This window comes from Sitophilus oryzae, unplaced genomic scaffold (genome assembly GCF_002938485.1).
Source record: "Sitophilus oryzae breed Bouriz unplaced genomic scaffold, Soryzae_2.0 scaffold_682_pilon_pilon, whole genome shotgun sequence".
NCBI classification, from domain to species: domain Eukaryota; kingdom Metazoa; phylum Arthropoda; class Insecta; order Coleoptera; family Curculionidae; genus Sitophilus; species Sitophilus oryzae.
The window spans coordinates 4,339,078-4,360,852 of record NW_022147287.1 but is presented as its reverse complement, the minus strand read 5'-3'; the positions used below and the strand labels follow the sequence as shown (position 1 = coordinate 4,360,852).

At 31.4% G+C, this 21,775-nt stretch overlaps 1 protein-coding gene across 2 annotated transcripts in view; it reads right to left on the bottom strand.

The window, feature by feature from the left end:
- The window catches only part of LOC115887945 (putative epidermal cell surface receptor), a 56,535-nt gene that overhangs the window by 28,622 nt on the left and 6,138 nt on the right, over nucleotides 1–21,775 (bottom strand). For both annotated transcript variants that reach the window (XM_030907480.1, XM_030907481.1), the window contains exons 2-3: nucleotides 4,945–5,086; nucleotides 3,813–4,078 (exon numbers count right to left, since the gene is read on the bottom strand). In XM_030907480.1, the coding sequence (XP_030763340.1) occupies nucleotides 3,813–4,078; nucleotides 4,945–5,086 (408 nt within the window). The remainder of the gene's footprint in view (nucleotides 1–3,812; nucleotides 4,079–4,944; nucleotides 5,087–21,775) is intronic.

Sequence of the window (21,775 nt, the reverse complement as noted above, 5' to 3'; positions counted from 1 at the left end):
GAACTGTCAAGGAACCTAACCATCCTAGGGCCCTTTTTCTGCCTTGCCTGAATCAAAAGATTAAGTAAGGAGTATAATGTTATCCACGTAGATTCAAAACTTAATTATAAATAATTCTACTAATCTATTAATTTTCGTTAAAGTATGGTGAGGAAAAAAAATATTTTTCTGTAATTACGGTCGTGCTTCTCATTCATACAAAAGCCAACCTTAAAAATAATAGCTCACAGGAGTGCCAACGTGTACATTTTCATTCAATTACTGGGTATGTCGTAAAATCTACTAAATTTGGGAGCAAGAGATCTGTTGCGCAGTCACTTTAGATTGTTCCCAAGATCTTTGAATGCAACGCGGTGTCGCAAGCTAAGTAGATAGATACGTATCATTTAATGAAATTTAAATTAATAATAGGAACTTATTCTTTACTTAGAAGGATTAAAGCTTTGAATTTTTAAATATACACGGTGTTATACCGGGTGTTGCATCGTCGAGCGGGACATAGGAAATCCCATGTAAATTTTAATGGGGTCAATTATTGGCTTCCCTAATTATTTTAGAGAATAATTCTATTATTGAAGAGCACTAAAACCCACATTCAAAAAAATAACTTTAGATATTTTTGATTAGTTTACGAGTTATCGCCTATTTCTTTTTAAATATTTCTCCTTTCTTATGGCCCTGTATTTACTTATGAGTACCAGTCAAGGTAAAAGATAACTGTCAAATAAAGTTGTCATTTCAGAAATTTATCTATTTAGTGCTTTATTATTATTATTAAAAACTCATACCTACATCGAAAATATTAGCCATGAATTACACTACCGAAGAAAAAGTATTGATGATTATATGGTATTATCAAGGAAATAGTTATCAAAAGGTGTCGGACATGTTTGCTGCTCTGTATCCAAATAGACCGACACCTGGAAAATCTACAATCGCAAGGAATATCCAGAGATTTGAGATCAAAGGTACCCTAATAAATAACTGCAGATGTGAAGCAAGGCAGGAACAAAGAGAAGATGCAAGAAATGATACCGACTTGGAAGTTTTATTGTGCGTGGAAGAGAACGATGGAAAGATCAGCACAAGGAAACTTGAGGATGAAATAGGAATAGATCACACTACAGTGTTTCAAATTTTGAAACGACATAAATACTATTCCTTCAAATATGAAAAGCACCAAGAGCTACGAGATGAGGACAAAATACGGGGGCAGGCGTTTTGTTTTGATATGATGGAAAGAGCAAACACGGATAGGGGATTTTTAAAAAACATATGTTTCAATGACGAATGCACGTTTACCTTAAATAATGAACCCAATGTTCAAAATTATCGATATTGGAACAAAGAAAACCAACACAGGTTTGTCGAAACAAGGACGCAATATCCACAGAAAGTAAATGTTTGGGCAGGGATATTCGGACACAATATTATCGGGCCATTATTTCTTACGCGAAATTTAAATGCAGAATATTATTTGGAACTAATGGAAAATCATATTTTACCTGCTTTACACGATGCCGCTAGGGAAAATCAGGAAGTTTGGTACCAAATGGATGGCTGCCCGGCACATAGTACTCTGGCTGTTCGGGAATATTTAGACAATAGTTTTAACGGAAACGTTATTGGCCTAAATCATACAGTAAATTGGCCAGCAAGGTCTCCTGATATCTCGCCAAATGATTTCTTTCTCTGGGGTCATTTAAAAAACAGGATATACAAGGATAAAAAATACCCAAATCTAGACGAGTTAAAAAATGCTATTTCTGCCGAATGCAATAGAATAGAATTTCAGTTTACCAACTAGCGAATGTAAGAAGAGAATTTTATGATCGCCTGGGTTATTGTCTAGCAGTCGATGGAGGAATATTTGAACATCTTCTTAAATCCTAAAGTTCTAACAATTTAATAGTACTTAAATTAATAAGTTATTGAATATTGTAATAATACTATAATTAACCTTGTAATTGATTACTTTATTTTACTTTAATTCATATTAATTTGTATTTATAAATACATCTTTAAGGTTTCCGATGTAGGAATGAGTTTTCGATAATAATAAAGCACTAAATAGGTAAATTTCTGAAATGACAACTTTATTTGACAGTTATCTTTTACCTTGACTGATGCTCATAAGTAAATACAGGGCCATACGAAAGGAGAAACATTGAAAAAGAAATCGGCGATAACTCGTAAACGAACTAATCAAAAATATCTAAAGTTATTCTTTTGAATGTGGGTTTTAGTGCTCTTCAATAAACCTAAATAGAATTATTCTCTAAAATAATTAGGGAAGCGAATAATTGACCCCATTAAAATTTACATGGGATTTCCTATGTCCCGTCCGACGATGCAACACCCGGTATATATACATAGGTAAAAGGATGCACACTTTCTCTAAAATAAAAGGGGTTTCTGGTCTAATCGGCTGTTGATGTCTCCACGTAAAATTCATTTAGCATACGGGAAAAAATAATTCAGTTATATCATATATCTTTTAATAATAATGTTTAATACTTTCCTTTGTTATGGAACATTTTGGTTGAATTGCCCCTACATAAAATAAATTTCAATTTTAAGTCAATTACTAATATATTTTTCCATTTATTGCAAATAATTTGATCGTTACTGTATCTTTAATGTATGATTAGAAATATTGTGGTTTTGAAGTAATTTGAAATATACAGGGTGAGTCTTAAATAATCTTAAATAAGTGCAAATATTTTCAGGTCTGGTAGATCTCGATAAATATAGAAAATTAAGATTGAAAATTTCCAGAAAAAAATCCTTTACTTAAATGTTGGACCACTGGATCTTTTCTGGGTTTCCTTTCTTGTAAATTGAATTTACAACATATTACATATATAAAGAAATTGTGTTTTTAACTAAAAACCAAAAAAAAATTGAATTTTTTTTTAAAAAATTCTAAATTTTTAAAAATATAACTATTTTTTCCAAAATAACTCATAATCGTCTTTCTGGGGTCAAAATATACTATCCCTAAAAAACTGCACTTCTTTGAGATTCACTCTGTATATATATATAGGGTGCTCAGAAATAAGTACAGATAGTTTAACTGGTAGTATATTTAAATCCCAGAAACACGTCTATGAGTTTTTTTTCGAGAATTTTTTTTTAATTTGGATTTTTTTGAACAAATTTGGAAATTTTTTTAGTTTTAAGTTACAAAACATTGTTTCTTGATGGCAACATAGGTAGTTAACCTGTAGTGATAATATGGCAACATACAAGAAAGAAGATCCAGAAAAGATCCAGTGATTCTCAAAGTTTAACCAAAAAATTATTTTTTTTTGGAATTATTGAAAGTAAAATAACTCGGTTATTTTGGACCTATTTGACAAACGGTAAAAAAAAGATGTTTCTTATATCGAGCTCTACCACCCCTTAAAATATCTGTACTTATTTCTGGGACACCCTGTATATTATGTTTATTTTCTAGCTAAGTACTCTTATGATTTTTGTTGATTTTGATTAATTTTTTTTATTACACCCATGGACTAGTATAATTTTGCCTATGTCTATGTAATATTATTTAAAAATAAGTATAAAATAACAGTAGAGAAAATTTCCCTTTTCAGATAAATTTTCCAAGATCGATCACTCTTTTCTTTATCTGCTGTTTCTATAATGACATACCTGCTTTTTTTTAAGCTTTCACTTGAAAATTCATATAAATTATACCAGATGGCTCAAAATTAGTACAAAAAATATTATCAGGCAATAAAAAAACTGACTTTTTTATTGTCTTACTTTAACCAACCAAGAATAAACTGAAAAATTTCTCGACTTACCTGTTGAGACATTTTGCAATGCATGAATTTCTTTGCTCGGAGTTAAAATTCTAGGATGCAGCATTTCGTCCAGTCGACTCGTCGGTTCCTCGTCATCATCAGTAATGGTGACGTCACTAAGGTCAAATTCGTCGTTGGAGGAATTGGATAGTTTGTTATGGTTTTCATCGATAGTGAAATTCAAGGCTCTACCTTTGGGTTCAAGTGTGGTATTGCTCGGTGTAATTTGTGGAGTTGTAGATGATAGGGTCCTGTTTGTAGTTGTTCTAGGGATAAATACAATATTGTTTGAAACGACAAATCTCTGAGAATTTACGATATACTACAAGAAAAACGCTATTTAAAAATACTAATAGAACTGTATTTAAGAAAAAATAAGAATTAAGATAATAGTTATTTTTTATAAAAGAAGATAAAATGGTATAATTAATTTCGGGAAACAATAATGCAATTTTATCGTCGTGTATGAAACAATATTTTTTCCATAGCGAGTTACGTTTTAAAAAATATTCAGAAATTATTATTTCAAGGAATTTATTATAAGTAGAAAAAATATTTTCCTGGGTGGGCGTTGGTTTCTATGTAATTTGACAAATAAATAAAGCTGTCTCTTTAGTTGTCAGTTTTGAGACAATAATTTTTAATTCTCTTTCGTGTCGGTTGCTGATTGAATTGGAGCCAGAAATGGCTCAAAACGAAATAAGTAAATTACCAACAGATATTCAGGATGAGGTGACAAACGCCATATCCAAACTACTTCCATTTAAATCCCCAATAACTTTTGAAAAGGAATACAAAATTTTTCAAAAATGAAAGTAATTAAAAAACGTGCGAGAATAAGAAATAAATAGAAATAAAGTTTTTAACCTATCCTCTCTGTTAAAGTATCATTTAATCTACCCTTGCGGTTAAAGTACCGTATGATCGAAAAAAAAACGGTGTCCAATTGGCTGGGAAATGACGACCGATGACATTTTCCATATAAATTTACATATAAAATGACAGCGATTTTCATCTCATAGCCATCGCTGACGCCGTTTTTTCTCAATCATACGGTACTATTTTATCTACTCTTTTTGATAGATATAAGGCAATTTTAACAGTTGCTATGAAAAAAAGTAATTTTTCTTACGTTGGTAAAATTGTTGTTGAATCTATCGTGGTTTGAGTGATACTGTCTGCCTCATCCTTGTCTTCCGTTATCATGCTGAATACTTTGGGTTTTTCTACTGGCTCAGATTCGTGCAGTGCGACTACTTGCAACTCATCGTTTTCTGAAAGCAAAAACTAAAATTAATGTTCTTAATAATAATATGCAAATAAATAAAGTAATGAATTTAATAAAATTATCTTCAAGGTTCATTTTTACTCGATTGTTTGTTTTATTATTCATCTCAATAGCTTTGTTTTTATTGGAGATATTCGCTTTTGAAGAAGACAGTAAAAATATACCGCAATATACAGTACATCTGTTCGACGTATAAAATATAGTGCGGTTTATTTAAATGTTTTTTGCCCGCATTCCTTTCCAAGACACAGATCCAGTAAACGTACTTTATATTATGGTACAGTACGTCTGCTGGATCTATGTCTATGAAAGGAATGCGGACAAAAAACATTTAAATAAACAGCAATATATTTTATACGTCGACTAAACGAGTACGTCACCGCAAATCGCTCCGCCCACTCATTTTATTGGCTACTTGCAAATTTGTCGAATTTTTATTGATGGGACGCGTCGTCTAATTTTTTACGAAAAAGATCGAGAGAATATCGTTCCCCTCTCACGGATACCTTGTAGCTACAGAACGGACAGACGTACTGTATTTAGTAAAGAATGACGTCACGTTACGTGACTTCTTGTAAAGCTGATGCGAATTAAGTAATCGGTTGAAAACTTAGAGGAAAGACGAAGAAAATTTTAACTGACTAATTAGTTTTTTGAACAGGTGAGTCTCAGAGTGTGGGCGATTAGTGTTTTTATAATTTAAGCATAACTATATTATGTTAATTAAGTTTATGTTAGTTAGCAGTGTGCTATATTTTTGGAAAGGTAATTTTAAGTTCTTTTTAGTTAATTAAAAATATACAGGGTATCCCAAATAAAAAATCAGTTTTTCTGTTGATAACTCTTAAATTATTAATTATAAAAAAATTATAATTAAACCATTAAATTCTACGTAAAAAGGTGCTTTGGAAATATTTTCATAGAAATACACCAAACCTAAACACCTCGTAACTATGAAACGGTAACAGATATCGATATGCGGTTTTCACCATCATGTTTTTGACAAAAATTGAGCTCAAACGCCGATATTAGTTTTCGTCTATCTCCTATAGAAAAGGGTGTTTTCCTTTAAAAACGTCTAATTTGACCCACCCTGTACATATTTACAAAACACACACACTCAGTGAAATCTAATATTTATTTCGGCAAAGGAGAAAACCCAGACGCGAGAACGAAACTCAAATCCCGCGGCGGCTAGCGTTCCTTCTTTGTGTTTCTTCTTTTTCCTTCCTTTTTCTACTTCTTCTTCTTATTTCTTCTCTTCGGTTTTTTGTTCTTGTGCGCGTCCCCGACGCGGGCAATCTTTGGCCTCGAAAGCGTCTCGGAATCTCGGCCGAACACTTTTCTACCTGCCGATGATGTACAGGTGCTAAAGAAAACATTAGAGAGGAGAGACACCGCGGCTTGGGTATGTGTGCGGATGCTTATCGGAAATGCATGGCATTTTTAAAGCAATCTGAGTCATGTAGGTTTACCTGAATTATGTAAATTTTATTTATTTTCAATCACTTATACTTATGGTGTTCTTTCATTTTTGTGGCTTCTGTTTCTTCTGTGATTTTTTTATGTTCTAATGTGGGGTACCGATATTTGGTTTGGTTTGGTCTTCGTTATCGTCACTTTCTGACAGAATTTTAGCTTTCTTTTTTACACAAACTCGAAGGAAAAATTCAAAACGAGAAATTCAAAAGTAACAAAAGTCATTTTATTCAATTTGAAGGTTAGGATGCCATCCATAACCTTTGAAAGATTAAAGAAGGTGCATGGGGCTACGTCGAAACACCAGTTCTCCAGTTGCAATGCAAGATCAAGATCGAGACTCCCTTGATCTTGGTCTTGGTGTTGTAGTCTAATATTAAGTAGTACTTATTATAATAAGCAGTAATTTTTGCAAGTCCTATCCGCGTTCCCACTTTATCGCCACAATCTCATTTATCATAAAAAATAGCTCCCAAATCTATACTAATATATAAAATCCTTAAGTGACTGACATACTGATTAATCACGATCCTGCTCAAACCACTCAACGTAAGAAGCTCAATTTTGGCATGCAGGTTGATTCTAGGGTGTAGAGGTTCGATAAGAAGGGATTTTTCGAAATTCCAGTTCCAAGAGGGTGAAACCACCCCTCAAATATTACAATCTTTTTTATTTAACAAACGGTCAAGTTTTCGAAAAAATGCTTAAATACGTATATTTTATTTTATTTTTTTACATATTTTAAGATTTTTTACGAAAAATCTGGTCATTGATTAATCACGATCCTGCTTAAAGCGCTTGACGTAAAAGGCTGATTTTTGGAAAACAGATTGAATTTAGGGTGTAGAGGTTCGATAAGAATGGATTTTTGGAAACGCGAATTCTAGGGGGTGAAACTATCCCTCAAATATTAAAATATTTTTTATTTAAAAACCGGTGAGTTTTTCGGAAAACTCTTAAACACGTATATTTTATTTTGTTGTTTTACGTATTTTAAGATTTTTTATAAATTTATACAGGGTGTTTCATAAAATATGACCATTGAGTAATCACGATTCTGCTTAAACTGCTTGACATTTAAAGCTGATTTTTGGCAACCGGATTCACTGTGGGGTGTAGAGGCTCGATAAGGAGGGGTTTCTCGAATCTCAAATCCCAAGGGGGTGAAAACGCCCCTCAAATATTACAATATTTTGTTATTTAAAAAACGGTTAGTCTTTCGGGAAAACGCTTGTACAAGCATAATTTATTTGGTTTTTTACATATTTTGAAATTTTTTAAAAATCATACAGGGTGTTCCAAAAAGTTGGGTAATTTCTTAACCACGATTCTGCTTAAACTGCTTGACGTAAAAAGCTTATTTTTGGCAAACGGATTTTTCGAAAATCAAATTCAAACGAGATGAAACTACCCCTCAAATATTACCAAGTTATATAATAATATAATTTTTATTGTTGTCGATCCAATAATATATAATGTGTTCTTTTTTTATAAATTGGATTAGGATCGAAAGAAATCAACAGAAGTCCTTTGTTTTAAATTTGTCGACGTTTCGCAAAATTTATTTGCATCTTCAGGACACTACAAAGTTAAGAGAGCAAAAATACAATCAAAGTTTTCCAAAAATTTAACACACAAAAAACTACCTAATGTTAACAATTAAATAAAATATATGTATATGTTACTCACATTTAAATCTGGACTTTCTTAGTCATATCCATTAATACACGGATGGTATAGGGGAGTGGTATATATCCCTTTTTCCTTTTAAAACACATAACACACTTACATAAAAAAAATAAAACATATAATATATATAGAGAAATATCACGAAAATCTTTTCTTTCACAGACAAGCAGTGCAGATGTACCTACGTTGACCGTATACAGAGAGCAACTAATTCTAGTTGATAAAATACTAATATAATTTTTACCTGGAGATAAAGAACAGTTGAAAAAAGAAAAATATAAAAATATTATTTGGATTTAAACCATTATTTTGAAGTTATATTATTTAATTTTTGAAAGAATATTAAAATATGCTGTACTCAGGTTTTCTACGTCTGAGTACAGCATATTTTAATATTCTTTCAAAAATTAAATAATATAACTTCAAAATAATGGTTTAAATCCAAATAATATTTTTATATGTTTCTTTTTTCAACTGTTCTTTATCTCCAGGTAAAAATTATATTAGTATTTTATCAACTAGAATTAGTTGCTCTCTGTATACGGTCAACGTAGGTACATCTGCACTGCTTGTCTGTGAAAGGAAAAGATTTTCGTGATATTTCTCTATACATAATTGTGTTATATGTTTTTTTTTATGTAAGTGTGTTATGTGTTTTAAAAGGAAAAAAGGGATATATACCACTCCCCTCTATACCATCCGTGTATTAATGGATATGACTAAGAAAGTCCAGATTTAAATGTGAGTAACATATACATATATTTTATTTAATTGTTAACATTAGGGTAGTTTTACCAATTGTATATGTGTGGAATTCCACTGATATGTATTTTAAGTTGTTTGTTAAATTTTTGGAAAAACTTTTATTTGATTGTATTTTTGCTCTCTTAACTTTGTAGTGTCCTGAAGATGCAAATAAATTTTGCGAAACGTCGACAAATTTAAAACAAAGGACTTCTGTTGATTTCTTTCGATCCTAATCCGATTTATAAAAAAAGAACACATTATATAATAATATCGCCATACTGTTTTTTCTCATGCTGACATAAATGTGAGAAAATTTTATCCAGTTTGTATGTTAATGGAAATTATTGCTTTGCTTTATCATCACCATTACAAATGATTAATTCGACGCGAACGAAGTCGCTGGTACATGCTAGTATTCATATAAAACTTCATATAAATATATGTCCTAAATATCTTAACTTTTTAGTTACAGGGTGGTAAAATTTTCTACTTTTTTTTCAAAAGATCAGCCATCAAAATGCTTATTTTTATATCCAAAAAAATAGTTTTATTTCTTAATTTTCTTTCAACCGATGTAGAATGGATTTCCACACAACAGTTACCGCACCAGATTTCCAGCAATTTGGGCCTGAAGTAAACTGGCTTTAATTTTTTTAGCAAGAACTAGGTCTGCGTCGAACGAAAAAAATCAAGGGACAAAAAATGTTTAGAAAAGTCAGTGGTGTACCACTTTTTTTTTTCAAAAATATTTATTGTAAAACCCGTATGGACGGCACTGGTTGAAATAAATAAAATTCTTTGTACACCAAAATAGGTACTTTGATACATAGAAAACGTGTATCAAGTTTTATAAAGATATCTACAGGGTTGTCCACCACATACGACACGGAATATTGTAGCTAAACGATTAGATTTTTACAAATTGTAAGTTTTGTGTTCGTTGAAGGTGTATTGGAGCTACAATTTAAAAATATTTTTACAAGATACAGAGTGTCCCAAATAAGTAAAAAATATTATAGTCTTATTTTTTTAAATGGAACACCTTGTATATTATTCTATTTTTACATTCTACGGTTGAAATAAAGGTAAATTTGATTAAGGTTTATCACACTTAAACCTTACCGTTTTTGAAATATTTTCAATTTTATGAAATTGCAGTAAAAAAATTAAGGCTTTATTTCTCCAAGGCTATCAAAGTTTTTAATACTAAATATTTACTGAAGATTATCTATTGATCAGATATTGTGTTGCAATAATAAAAATTTTACTACCTTATACAGAGTGTCCAAAAATTTATATTAAATAATTACTAGCTTTAAACGGCAATAACTTGTTTAATTTAAATGGAACACCCTATATATTTTACGTGAATCAGATGCACAATGTAATTGTCTATCAAATTGTATTGTTCCATTTTTTACCCATCTCTTCAAGTTTTCATAGAAAATGCATTTTCTTATAATTTAGACCTCATTTATCACTATACCCATGGAATATTGACATTTTAGCTTATTTTTAACGATGTGACAAATTTTCAAAGGTTACAGATACTAATATTGTCGATATAGTTCGCTTAGTTAATTAAAAAATAAAAATAAAACTGTTTAAATATTTTTTGTTAAAGAGGACCAATTAATATGCTCCCAGTATTCAAACTACGTTAAATTGACTGTTTACGTTAAAGTAATAACTGTTCCAAATACTAAAAAACTGAATTCTATGTGTGTATTAGACAGTGTGGTAAGAAGTAACACCTTATAAATTTTATTTCATTTATTGACGAATGCTTATTTATAAAAACAGAGACATTCATTTTCATAACTTATTATTATATTGATTTCTGAGCCAAATCCACATTTATTTAGAATAATTTATTAATTAAAACAATTTACAAGTATGTAATTAACTAACTTTTGGTGTTTTTTATAGGAAATAATGGTGGTATATTTAATTGGTATACTCTTTTACAAAGATTTAAATAGTTTTTTTGTATGCCATTGGGCTTGCAATATTTACCACCTGTACATTTTGTATATAGTATGGTGCTATAAAAAAATCTGAAATGTCAATATTCCATGGGTATAATAATAAATGAGGTCCAAATTATAACAAAATGCATTTTCTACGAAAACTTCAAGAGATAGGTGAAAAATGGTATAATACAATTTCATAGACAATTACATTGTACATCTGATTGACGTAAAATATATAGGGTGTTCCATTTAAATTAAACAAGTTATTGCCGTTTAAAGCTAGTAATTATTTAATATAAATTTTTGGACACTCTGTATAAGGTAGTAAAATTTTTATTATTGCAACACAATATCTGATCAATAAATAATCTTCAGTAAATATTTAGTATTAAAAACTTTGATACCCTGGGAGAAATAAAGCCTTAAAATTTTTACTATAATTTCATAAAATTGAAAAAAAAAAACGGTAAGGTTTAAGTGTGATAAACCTTAATCAAATTTACCTTTATTTCAATCGTAGAATCCAAAAATAGAATAATATACAGGGTGTTCCATTTAAAAAAATACAACTATAATATTTTTTACTTATTTGGGACACTCTGTATCTTGTAAAAATATTTTTATATTGTAGCTCTAATACACCTTCAACGAACCCAAAACTTACAATTTGTAAAAATCTAATCGTTTAGCTACAATACTCCGTGTCGTATGTGGTGAACAACCCTGTATAATAGTTGTTATAAAAAAAAAACGTTTTTTTTAGAAAATTTTACAACCCTGTATCTCAGAAATTCAGATGTTTAGGACAAACATTCATATGTACTTTTTACTCGACCCCTGAGAGCGAGCCAAAAGTACAGCGATACTTTTAAGTTTGCTAGACTCTTAAAGACTCTATCTTGCTAAATGATGCAAAACAGAACAAATATTTTACGAATGAATCAGTAGTCCGGTTTTTCTGGTCCACCTTGTAGCGGTTCCGAAGAAACGGGTCCTCCGTCTGACCTTGATCTAGAAATTTCGCAAAAAGACGATATTTTCGAACAGAATTCTTTCAGTCTTCGTCGATTTTGAAACAGATGCGAGGAGAAAGGTGTGCTGCTGTTGGTCGTATCCTGGTTCCGTTGATGACCAGCGCGCAGAGTGGTAGCACCACTTTCGATCGGTACCATTCATCGTCCCTCTTTCTCTTTCTAACTGGTTTTCGACGGTACTACCGGCCTATCTCGGTCGCGGTCTCTTTCTTTTTCCTTGCGTTTGACATTCTATTGTTTTGCGATGGAAGATGCTCCTATAGGGTGTCTCGAAACGTTGTGCAAATTATCTACAAAATTGCACCGTCTAATAGTGAATAGAAGTAAGAGTTTTTTTGTCAGTTTTGTAGTACGGATATATTAATTGACTAAATGGTTGTCATTTGTTCTCTAAATATTTGTTTACATTTCGACTAAAGCCTAGATCATAATACACTTACGTGGATAAGTAAATCACTATGGAAATTGTCGCAAACATATCAACGACTTTCATTTATCTTCTTTTTTTGTTGCACACGGGGTGCTTCAACTCTATCTCTCCTTGTCGAGGACCTATCGTCCGCGCGCCAAATTTGAACACTAATTTTAAAAATTTAATTTGTAAAATGCTTATATTTGAACAATAAATTGAATGTTTACAGTCACAAAAATTAAATTATAAAAAAAATACATTTAGCCACTCCGTAACGAATATCAATATTCGTAGGAAATCTAACCAGAAAGTATGCATGTGGCTTAATATAAATAAAAGAACAACTGAATACCTTACTTGCCTATGAAAAGATAATTCGGGGACCTTTATACCGTATGATCGAATAAAAACGGCGTCAGCGATGGCTATGAAATGACGATCGATGATATTTCCCATTTAATTTTACATATAAAATAACAGCTATCTTCACTTCATTGCCGTTTTTTTTCGATCATACGGTATTAGAACTTTCACTCACTAAACATTTTATAATCATTTTTACGAGTATTTAGAAAGTCTAGCGAAAAAAAAAATAGAAATATAATTGCACAAACTTAAAATTAACTTCTCATTGAACACACTTGCATCCTTGGCTATATAAAAGCGGTCGATAAAAGAGTAATTAATACAATTTTTAAAATAAAAAATGCCTTTCTCATTTTAGTGACTCTTCCAATCCTTTTTATTGCTCAATACTACATTGAGATGTTTCTCGAAGTTGTACGTTCTTGACATATCGTCCACTGGGAGTTGCAGGAGTGGTATTTCCTTTTTGAGGGTGTTCCAAGCCCCTGCTCTGATAATTCTCCCACTACTGATTCCGTTAGTAACCATTCTAATCATTGTCGCATTGGCATATCTACCAATGACAATGTGCAGTGGTGTTAGATCTAGAATGACCTCCATTGCTGCTGTTGGACAGGTTCTCATGGCTCCTGTGATGCAAACGCATGCTAGTCTCTGGACTTTGCCCAGGTTTAGCCTTGCTGTCCGTTGCTCTAGTTTTGTGTACCAGGCAACTGCTCCATAAGTAATCATGGGTCTTACTATCATGGTATACATCCAGCGCAAAATGTTAGGGGAGCAGCCCCATCTATTTCCGGCCAGTCTTCTGCATATCATGAGGGCATTTGTGGCTTTGCTGCTAGTGTTCTTAATATGCCTGTTCCACAGGAGTTTACTGTCCAGGGTTATTACCAGATATTTATCTTTCTGTGATGGCAGTATTACCTTTCCATCTAGTTGGATTCTTTTCAAGTTTTTCAGACTTGTTTTGATATAAAAATTACAAATAAAATAATGTAAAAATTACGATTTTTCCAAAGCAAAAAGAAAATATCTCCAAAAATAAGGGGGCTATTCAGATAAACCAAAAAACAAACTATCAAGAAAGGATATACTAAAATAAATTTATTTTCATATTCCTTGCATTTTTAACATATTTCATAGGGTGTCCCAAACTTACACCAAAATAGCAACATGTGTTCCCTCGTATAATTGACAGATGGAAACTTTCATTTTTAATTTACAAAAAGGTACTAAAAATCAATGCTACTTCAATTGCTTAAACGATCATCAAAATCGATCTACTAGAACACCAATAATTAAAACGACAAAAAAATTATGTTGCCAGTTTCTCGTGCCGGTGAGTGTATAACAAGACTATTCTTGAGGCAATGTTGCCAAATCTTACTAAATGATCAACATTATATTATCGGGGTCACGGCAGGACTCAGTCGGGCTATTGTGCTGCATATTAAATGCAATAAATAAGCAGTTGAATATTGATATTTTACTTTCTATACCAGACATAAACACAGAGAGAGAGAACAGTCACCCGAACGTTTTCACTGCTTATCGATACGAAAATAAAACAATTATCACCCCTTTCTCTTCGGCTTGCTTTTGAATTTACCAGTGATAAGTAAATAAAAAAAGAAAGCATGATACAATGTTTTAAGAAATTTGTTAATCGAATTTAAGAATGAAGAAAAAAAAATAAGTAAAAGTGTATAACAATAATTATTACCACTTGATGTAATATTAGTGTAAATGATTTAATCATTAATTATTAAATCAGCACAAGATTTATTACACTTAGAAAAAAGAAGAGTTACAAAAAAAGTAAGTTTCTTCAGTTAAAAAAAATCTGTGTACACTATGAGCATATTTGCTTCTTACTAACAGCTATTAAATTGGAGAATTTGAAGGAGATGTTTGAAAAAGTGACATATAATGCTGTTTTAATATAAATGATATTTTCAATTTATTTCTGTAATCTGTGTACATTTTCTGTTTCCTCAATAGCCTGCAAATTTTGTGGAATACAACCCAAAATACACACTTTTATGCAAATGCCTAATAATGCTAAAGCTTAAATTTATTTAAGAAGAAAAACATTTTTGAACCTAACCAACAACTCGTATTTATAGTGGTTTACAGTAATTTTGTGAAATTATAGGAATATTCTCGTTGATTAATGGTTTGAAATAAATATGTTCTTCAATGGAAATGCGAGTTGCTTTACTCGAATAATTCTAATTCTGAGCTAGTAAATGAGCTAAATGCTTTACCTAGACCGTTATTCAGAAGCTACAAACCTATTAATGAAAATTTACTTCCTTGGACACAACCAGAAGATATTGGTACCCAAATACAGTATCAATCTATACTAATATAAAAAATCCTTAAGTGACTGACATACTGATTAATCACGATCCTGCTCAAACCACTCAACGTAAGAAGCTCAATTTTGGCATACAGGTTGATTCTAGGGTGTAGAGGTTCGATAAGAAGGGATTTTTCGAAATTCCAGTTCCAAGAGGGCGAAACCACCCCTCAAATATTACAATATTTTTTATTTAAAAAACAGTCAAGTTTCCGAAAAAACGCTTAAACACGTATATTTTATTTTGTTTTTTTACATATTTTAATATATTTTAAAAATGTATACAGGGTGTTTCGAAAAATCTGGTCATTGATTAATCACGATCCTGCTTAAAGCGCTTGACGTAAAAAGCTGATTTTTGGAAAACAGATTGACTTTAGGGTGTAGAGGTTCGATAAGAAGGGATTTTTCGAAACTCGAATTCTAAGGGGGTGAAACTATCCCTCAAATATTAAAATATTTTTTATTTAAAAACCGGTGAGTTTTTCGGAAATACTCTTAAACACGTATATTTTATTTTGTTGTGTTATATATTTTAAGATTTTTTATAAACTTATACAGGGTGTTCCATAAAATATGACCATTGAGTAATCACGATTCTGCTTAAACTGCTTGACGTTTAAAGCTGATTTTTGGCAAACGGACTGACTGTGGGGTATAGAGGTTCGATAAGGAGGGGTTTCTCGAATCTCAAATTCCAAGACGGTGAAAACGCTCCTCAAATATTACAATATTTGTTATTTAAAAAACGGTTAGTCTTTCGGGAAAACGCTTGGACACGCATAATTTATTTTGTTTTTTTACATATTTTGAAATTTTTTAAAAAGTCATACAGGGTGTTCCAAAAAGTAATTTCTTAACCACGATTCTGCTTAAATTGCTTGACGTAAAAAGCTTATTTTTGGCAAACGGATTTTTCGAAAGTCAAATTCCAACGAGATGAAACTACCCCTCAAATATTACCAAGTTATATAATAATATCGCCATATTGTTTTTTCCTCATGCTGACATAAATGTGAGAAAATTTTATCCAGTTGGTATGTTAATGGAAATTCTTGCATTGCTTTATCATCGCCATTACAAATTATTAATTCGACGTGAACGAAGTCGCTGGTACACGCTAGTTTATTATAATGCTTTTGTTAGCCTTAAATCAAACGATTTTTTGGTGTTTGCGCGATCCCAATCACTTTCTTTTCTCGTTAGCTCAGCTAGTCAAGGTCGCGGTGTGTCGCAGTGTATCACGGCCTTGAATTTTTTTCATTTAAAAAAATGAATCAAAATCTATTTGGAGAAATGAATGAAAACATTATAAGCTTCTTTTCACTTTACAAATAGCTCTGTGCCAAGTTGTAACAAAGTCTGAATCTCGCAACGCGGTATTAACAAATAATAACAGAAAATTTTGGAGTGTAATGGACAGGATAATTTAAATACGTAATTATAGGTCAATTGCATCTACGACTGCTACGCTAGACATAGGAAATGTGTCGCATTTTACAATCGGAGCTCAGCCAAGCGTATAGAGAAAATTTGCATTTGTTGTTAAAAGGAATTTGTCAAGCGGACCGCGTATATAGTTTACGTGTTTTTGTTTCAACAATTTGTACACTAGAATGGAGAATATAGAACAACATATCCACTAATGCGGAATATTTTTTAAAACAAAGGCATACAGTTGTTTGACACAGAGTGCTTTCTTAATATATTGAACTGTATATTGCTTTCTTGAGTTGTATCAGGGCTTTGGCAAAAGTCAGTATTAACCAAATCTTTAGTCCTACCCTGATGAAGATGTAAACGAAACGTCAACTTTGCAGGATGGTGTAGGATTGGTAGGTGCCCATTGGTTCGGTGTGTTTAGTTCGAAATATATTGAATACTATTATACATTATAATTTAATCTGCAAAAGTGTGTAAGAGATAAACCAATCAAATATATATTGATTTCCACATTCTACTATAATTACTGGTATAATTTAAAACTTAGGAAGAACTGGATGGCAACTACAAACCAGTAGCCGAAGAACTATGGCAATACATCGACATAAAATTATGCTACAAAAAAATCTATTTAGAATATTCAAACCTTTATAAAAATATTAACTAAATCATGATTGATTTTATATCTAAATGTTTGCAAGTAATAGCGAGAAAAAATACCGGGTGTTTAATATTATAATAAATCGAAAGATTATTAAGACTAACACCCGGTAGCTACGAAACAAAGCAGAATCGGACCTATATTAATATGAAAAATAAGTCTTATATTTACGTGAGGAATCTCCCCACGAGAGATGGCACATGTTTTTTGTAACATCCTGTATATCTGAAAGTTATTTTTGTAGAAAGTGTCGAATCACAAAACCTTTCTCCAGACTAATCAATACTTCTCTCAACTATTTGTTAATAACAATTATTGTTAACCCAATTTTTTACAACTTCTACCAAACCAAACTACTGAAACTACTAAAAATGTATTTTATTTTTAAGACAATACACGATCAAAGCATGTCAAAAATTCTCTTATTCACACTCTTATTCATTATTGAATCGCATAAATATCAACTTGATTGCGTCCAATTCGCAAAACATATTTAGCAACACTTGTTATTGTTCATTTTGCATGCTTTGTTCTGACTAATCATCTATGGCAAATTACGAAAAAATAAAATCTTTTTTCACAGTTAAAAACCGATTAACATTGTTTTAATTGGCTGTTTTATAGATTGTTTGACCAGGTCAAATTTTGCATTTTTTCCCATAAAAATGTCTCAATCACATTTTTCGCGAAAATTATTATAATTTAAGTGTTTAGGTTTCGGTAGTTAAATTGATTTTTATTGGTTTATACAGCAGGTGTTACTGAATTGTTATCAGAACATTGAAATAGTATAATAAAAACACTTGTTTACGCGCGTTGGGAGTAAAAATGCCAGCTCAAAATTAGAATTTAGAGTTAGTAACTCGTATTTTCATTGGAGGACAGTGTCACATTTATTTCAAACCAATAATCAACGAGAATATTCGTATAATTAAATAAAATGACTGTAAATCACTATAAATAATGAATAATAAAAAAATATTTAAAGATAAACAGACCACAGACCAAACAAAGCAACTTGTTTATTAGTAGTAGCACAGATTAAGTATACTATATGTATACAGATAAAAATCTTATCCCTAATTCGTGGTACGAAAATTGTTATTTATGACGATGTGCAAATGAGTCAAATTTCCTGTGCGCAAAAATAAACTCCCGTAAAATAATAATAAACAGCGTAATAGAGAGATATCGCTAAACCGAATAGGGTGCATGGACGTTAATAAGACCAGATGTTATTTCCTTTAGGTGAGGTGGTATTGACTCTCTTCATTTATACCGTATGATCGAATAAAAACGGCGTCAGCGATGGCTATGAAATGAAGATCGCTGTCATTTTATATGTAAAATTATATGGGAAATGTCATCGATCGTCATTTCCAAGCCAACTGGACGCCATTTTTTTTCGATCATACGGTAGTTATCGGCAGAGTTATCGGATCGGAAAGAATTCCGTTCGCGTCGCGTCCGCTATTTAAACTTAACCTAACTTTGAATTTAAAACTTTGAAATTGTTTAGTTTACTAGGTATTTTAAAACTAAAGGGCTAAAGTGCTTCTTTCCAGAGCTTTATTGTTCAACGTCTGCCAGTGGGTTTAGAGCAACAAGCAACAAATAATTCTCTTAGAAGGGCTAAGTCGTCATCTGCTGTAAACCTAAGTCTCTTTATAGGTTCTTTAATATTGGAAGAGGTGGAATCTATATTTTGGGCCATATTTATTTAATTAAAACTAATCCCAGCTACTTAAATATCAAATTACCTAATAAAACTAAAGTAATAATTCAAAACAATTCAGACATAACCTAGAATAAAATATCTCGCCGGCCGGCCCCGGTTGTCAAATACCTGCACATGCCCATTTAAGCAATTTTTAAACGTTATTTAGAAATAGCGCTTGGTGTAATTGATCCGCAAATTACGTCAGACGGTAACGTTATTAGCGGGCGTTTCGTTAAAAATTGACTCGCGCATATAGTAACCATGACTGACCATGATAAGGTACGCGTAAATACTGCATGACGCTATTCGGTTTTCCGATATCTCACTAATAACTGTGCGGGTCAGGCGCTGTGCACAATTTTAGAGGACATAAGTGGGCGTGCTATGTGCGCAAACTAGTCACCTAACTAGTGCCCGATTCCGAAAATTGGAACCACGAATAACAATAAAGAAAAAACAAAGATTATAATCTGCTGTGGTAGTAGTCAGGGAAATAGATGTGGTAATTTTTTGGTTTAATGGTTTTTTAATAAAAATAAAAACATTATAAAATTTAAAGGTAGAAAAGTACGAGTATACGGTTTTATATTAATTCTAAGTTTATAAAAGCATTAATAAAAAATATATATTCTTCAAATCCTTCAATTTGATAGTTGTTAGTAAGAAGTTTTAATTCAATTATAAGCACATAGTGGACAAACTGTTTTTTATGCATAAATTGCTTGTTAAATGGTTTCAATTTCAGTAATTTGTTGTTTCTAGTGTGTTTACTTCTTTTCTTCTTCTTCTCTTCTTCTTTAACCTTAAGACTTTGGACGAACAATATAAATATAGTCTATCCAACGGGAGAATTCCTAACAGTGACAGTTATGTCTGTCATTTTAATTCATACGTAAATTGCACTTGCTGTCAATTTTTGGATATCATCTGTCGAAATTATCTGAATTAGGAAAATCGAGCACCCTGTATAATCTAACAAAAATGATGATAAATTACCTTTCAGCACAAGATTTCGAATTGCGAAATAAAACGAAAACTTAATAAATTATTTAGTTCATTAGTGCCAAAGGAAGATTAATAGTTCTTCTAAGATACTTTTCCTAATGGGTTTCTTTAAATTTTAGTAAAATAATTTGTTAACTGCATAATATACATTTATGTATACCGTACGATTGAAAAAACGGTGTGAAGTTGACTTGAAAATGACGATCATATTATTTTAGATATAAAATGACCGTGATATTAATTTTCAAGGCAGCTTAGACGCCATATTTTTTCGATTGTGTGGAATTTGGTGATGTATATACTTATTTTTATCAATTTCATATATGTATTTACTTCTGCGTAAAATCTATTCAGTTTTATTTTCGCATTTTATTCTTTTTATATCCGGTATGACGTTTCTCTTGAATTTTAATTGCATTCATACGTTTATTTATATTTATTGGAGAACTTTATCATCTAAAGTTTTGTATAAATGTTTTACATTATACTCGTAATGGACTAAAGCGGATGGGATTTCCTGAAGCTTGGCAGAATAATACAAGGGAAGAAACCTGGTACCCTGTTAAATACCCCTACTATACATGAAACTTTTACACAGGGCCGTGCGTGTAGAGAAGACGATCAGAGGTAGTAAAAAAATTGGTAGACTTTGAAGGAAATCATTAAAAAATCACGGGAATAACATAATTTGCCCATTTCCACAAGCCGAATCTTAAAAAAATGATAGAATTATAGAATATAACATTATGATTATTGCTAGTCAGTACAAAAAATGTTAACTGACTAAAAAATACTATAATAACAAATTTCTTCCGTTTGCCACGTTATTTATATATTATAGACCTAGGTAGATTTTAAAAAGTGACACAGGTACATACATACACAGGTACATACAGGAACATACAGGTACAATTAATAATATATTAGTTCGGCATAAAAGTTGCTGTCACGACATCGAACAATAAATTAAAATTCATAAAATAAATTAAAATTATTAATTAAACAAATCTTTATAAAGAAACGCAAGTATACCAAATTTGGGCCGAATCGAACTCCAGGAAATGATATCATAATAGTGTACTATATTATGGTACCACTCGATATACTTTAAGGTACCATAATATTGCAATGTCACCGAAGATCCGTAGTATACCAAATTTAAGAACAATCGAACGCCATGAAATGGTATCGTAATATGGTACTATATTAAGGTACCACTTTATATACATCATAGTTCAATCATATTACAATGTAACCGAAGATACGTAGTATACCAAGTTTGAGCCCAATCGAACGCCAGGAAATGGTATCGTAATATGGTACTATATTAAGGTACCACTCTATATGCATCATAGTACTATCATATTACAATGTCACCGAAAATACGTAGTATCCCAAGTTTAAGCCCAATCGAACGCCAGTTGATATGCTTCATGGTACCATAATAATGCAATGTTAACAAAAATACGCAAGTACCTAATCAAATATGAGCTCAATCGAACGCCAGGAAATGGTATTAAAATATGGTACTATATTAAGGTACCACTTTATATGCATTACAGTACCATCATATTACAATGTAACCGAAGATACGTAGTATAACAAGTTTAAGTCCAATCGAATGCCAGGAAATGGTATCGTAATATGGTACTATATTATGGTACCTCTTATTATGCTCCATGGTACCATAATATTACAATATCACCGAAGATACGTAGTATCCCAAATTTAAGCCCAATCGAACGCCATGTACATAATATGGTACTATATTATGGTACCAGATG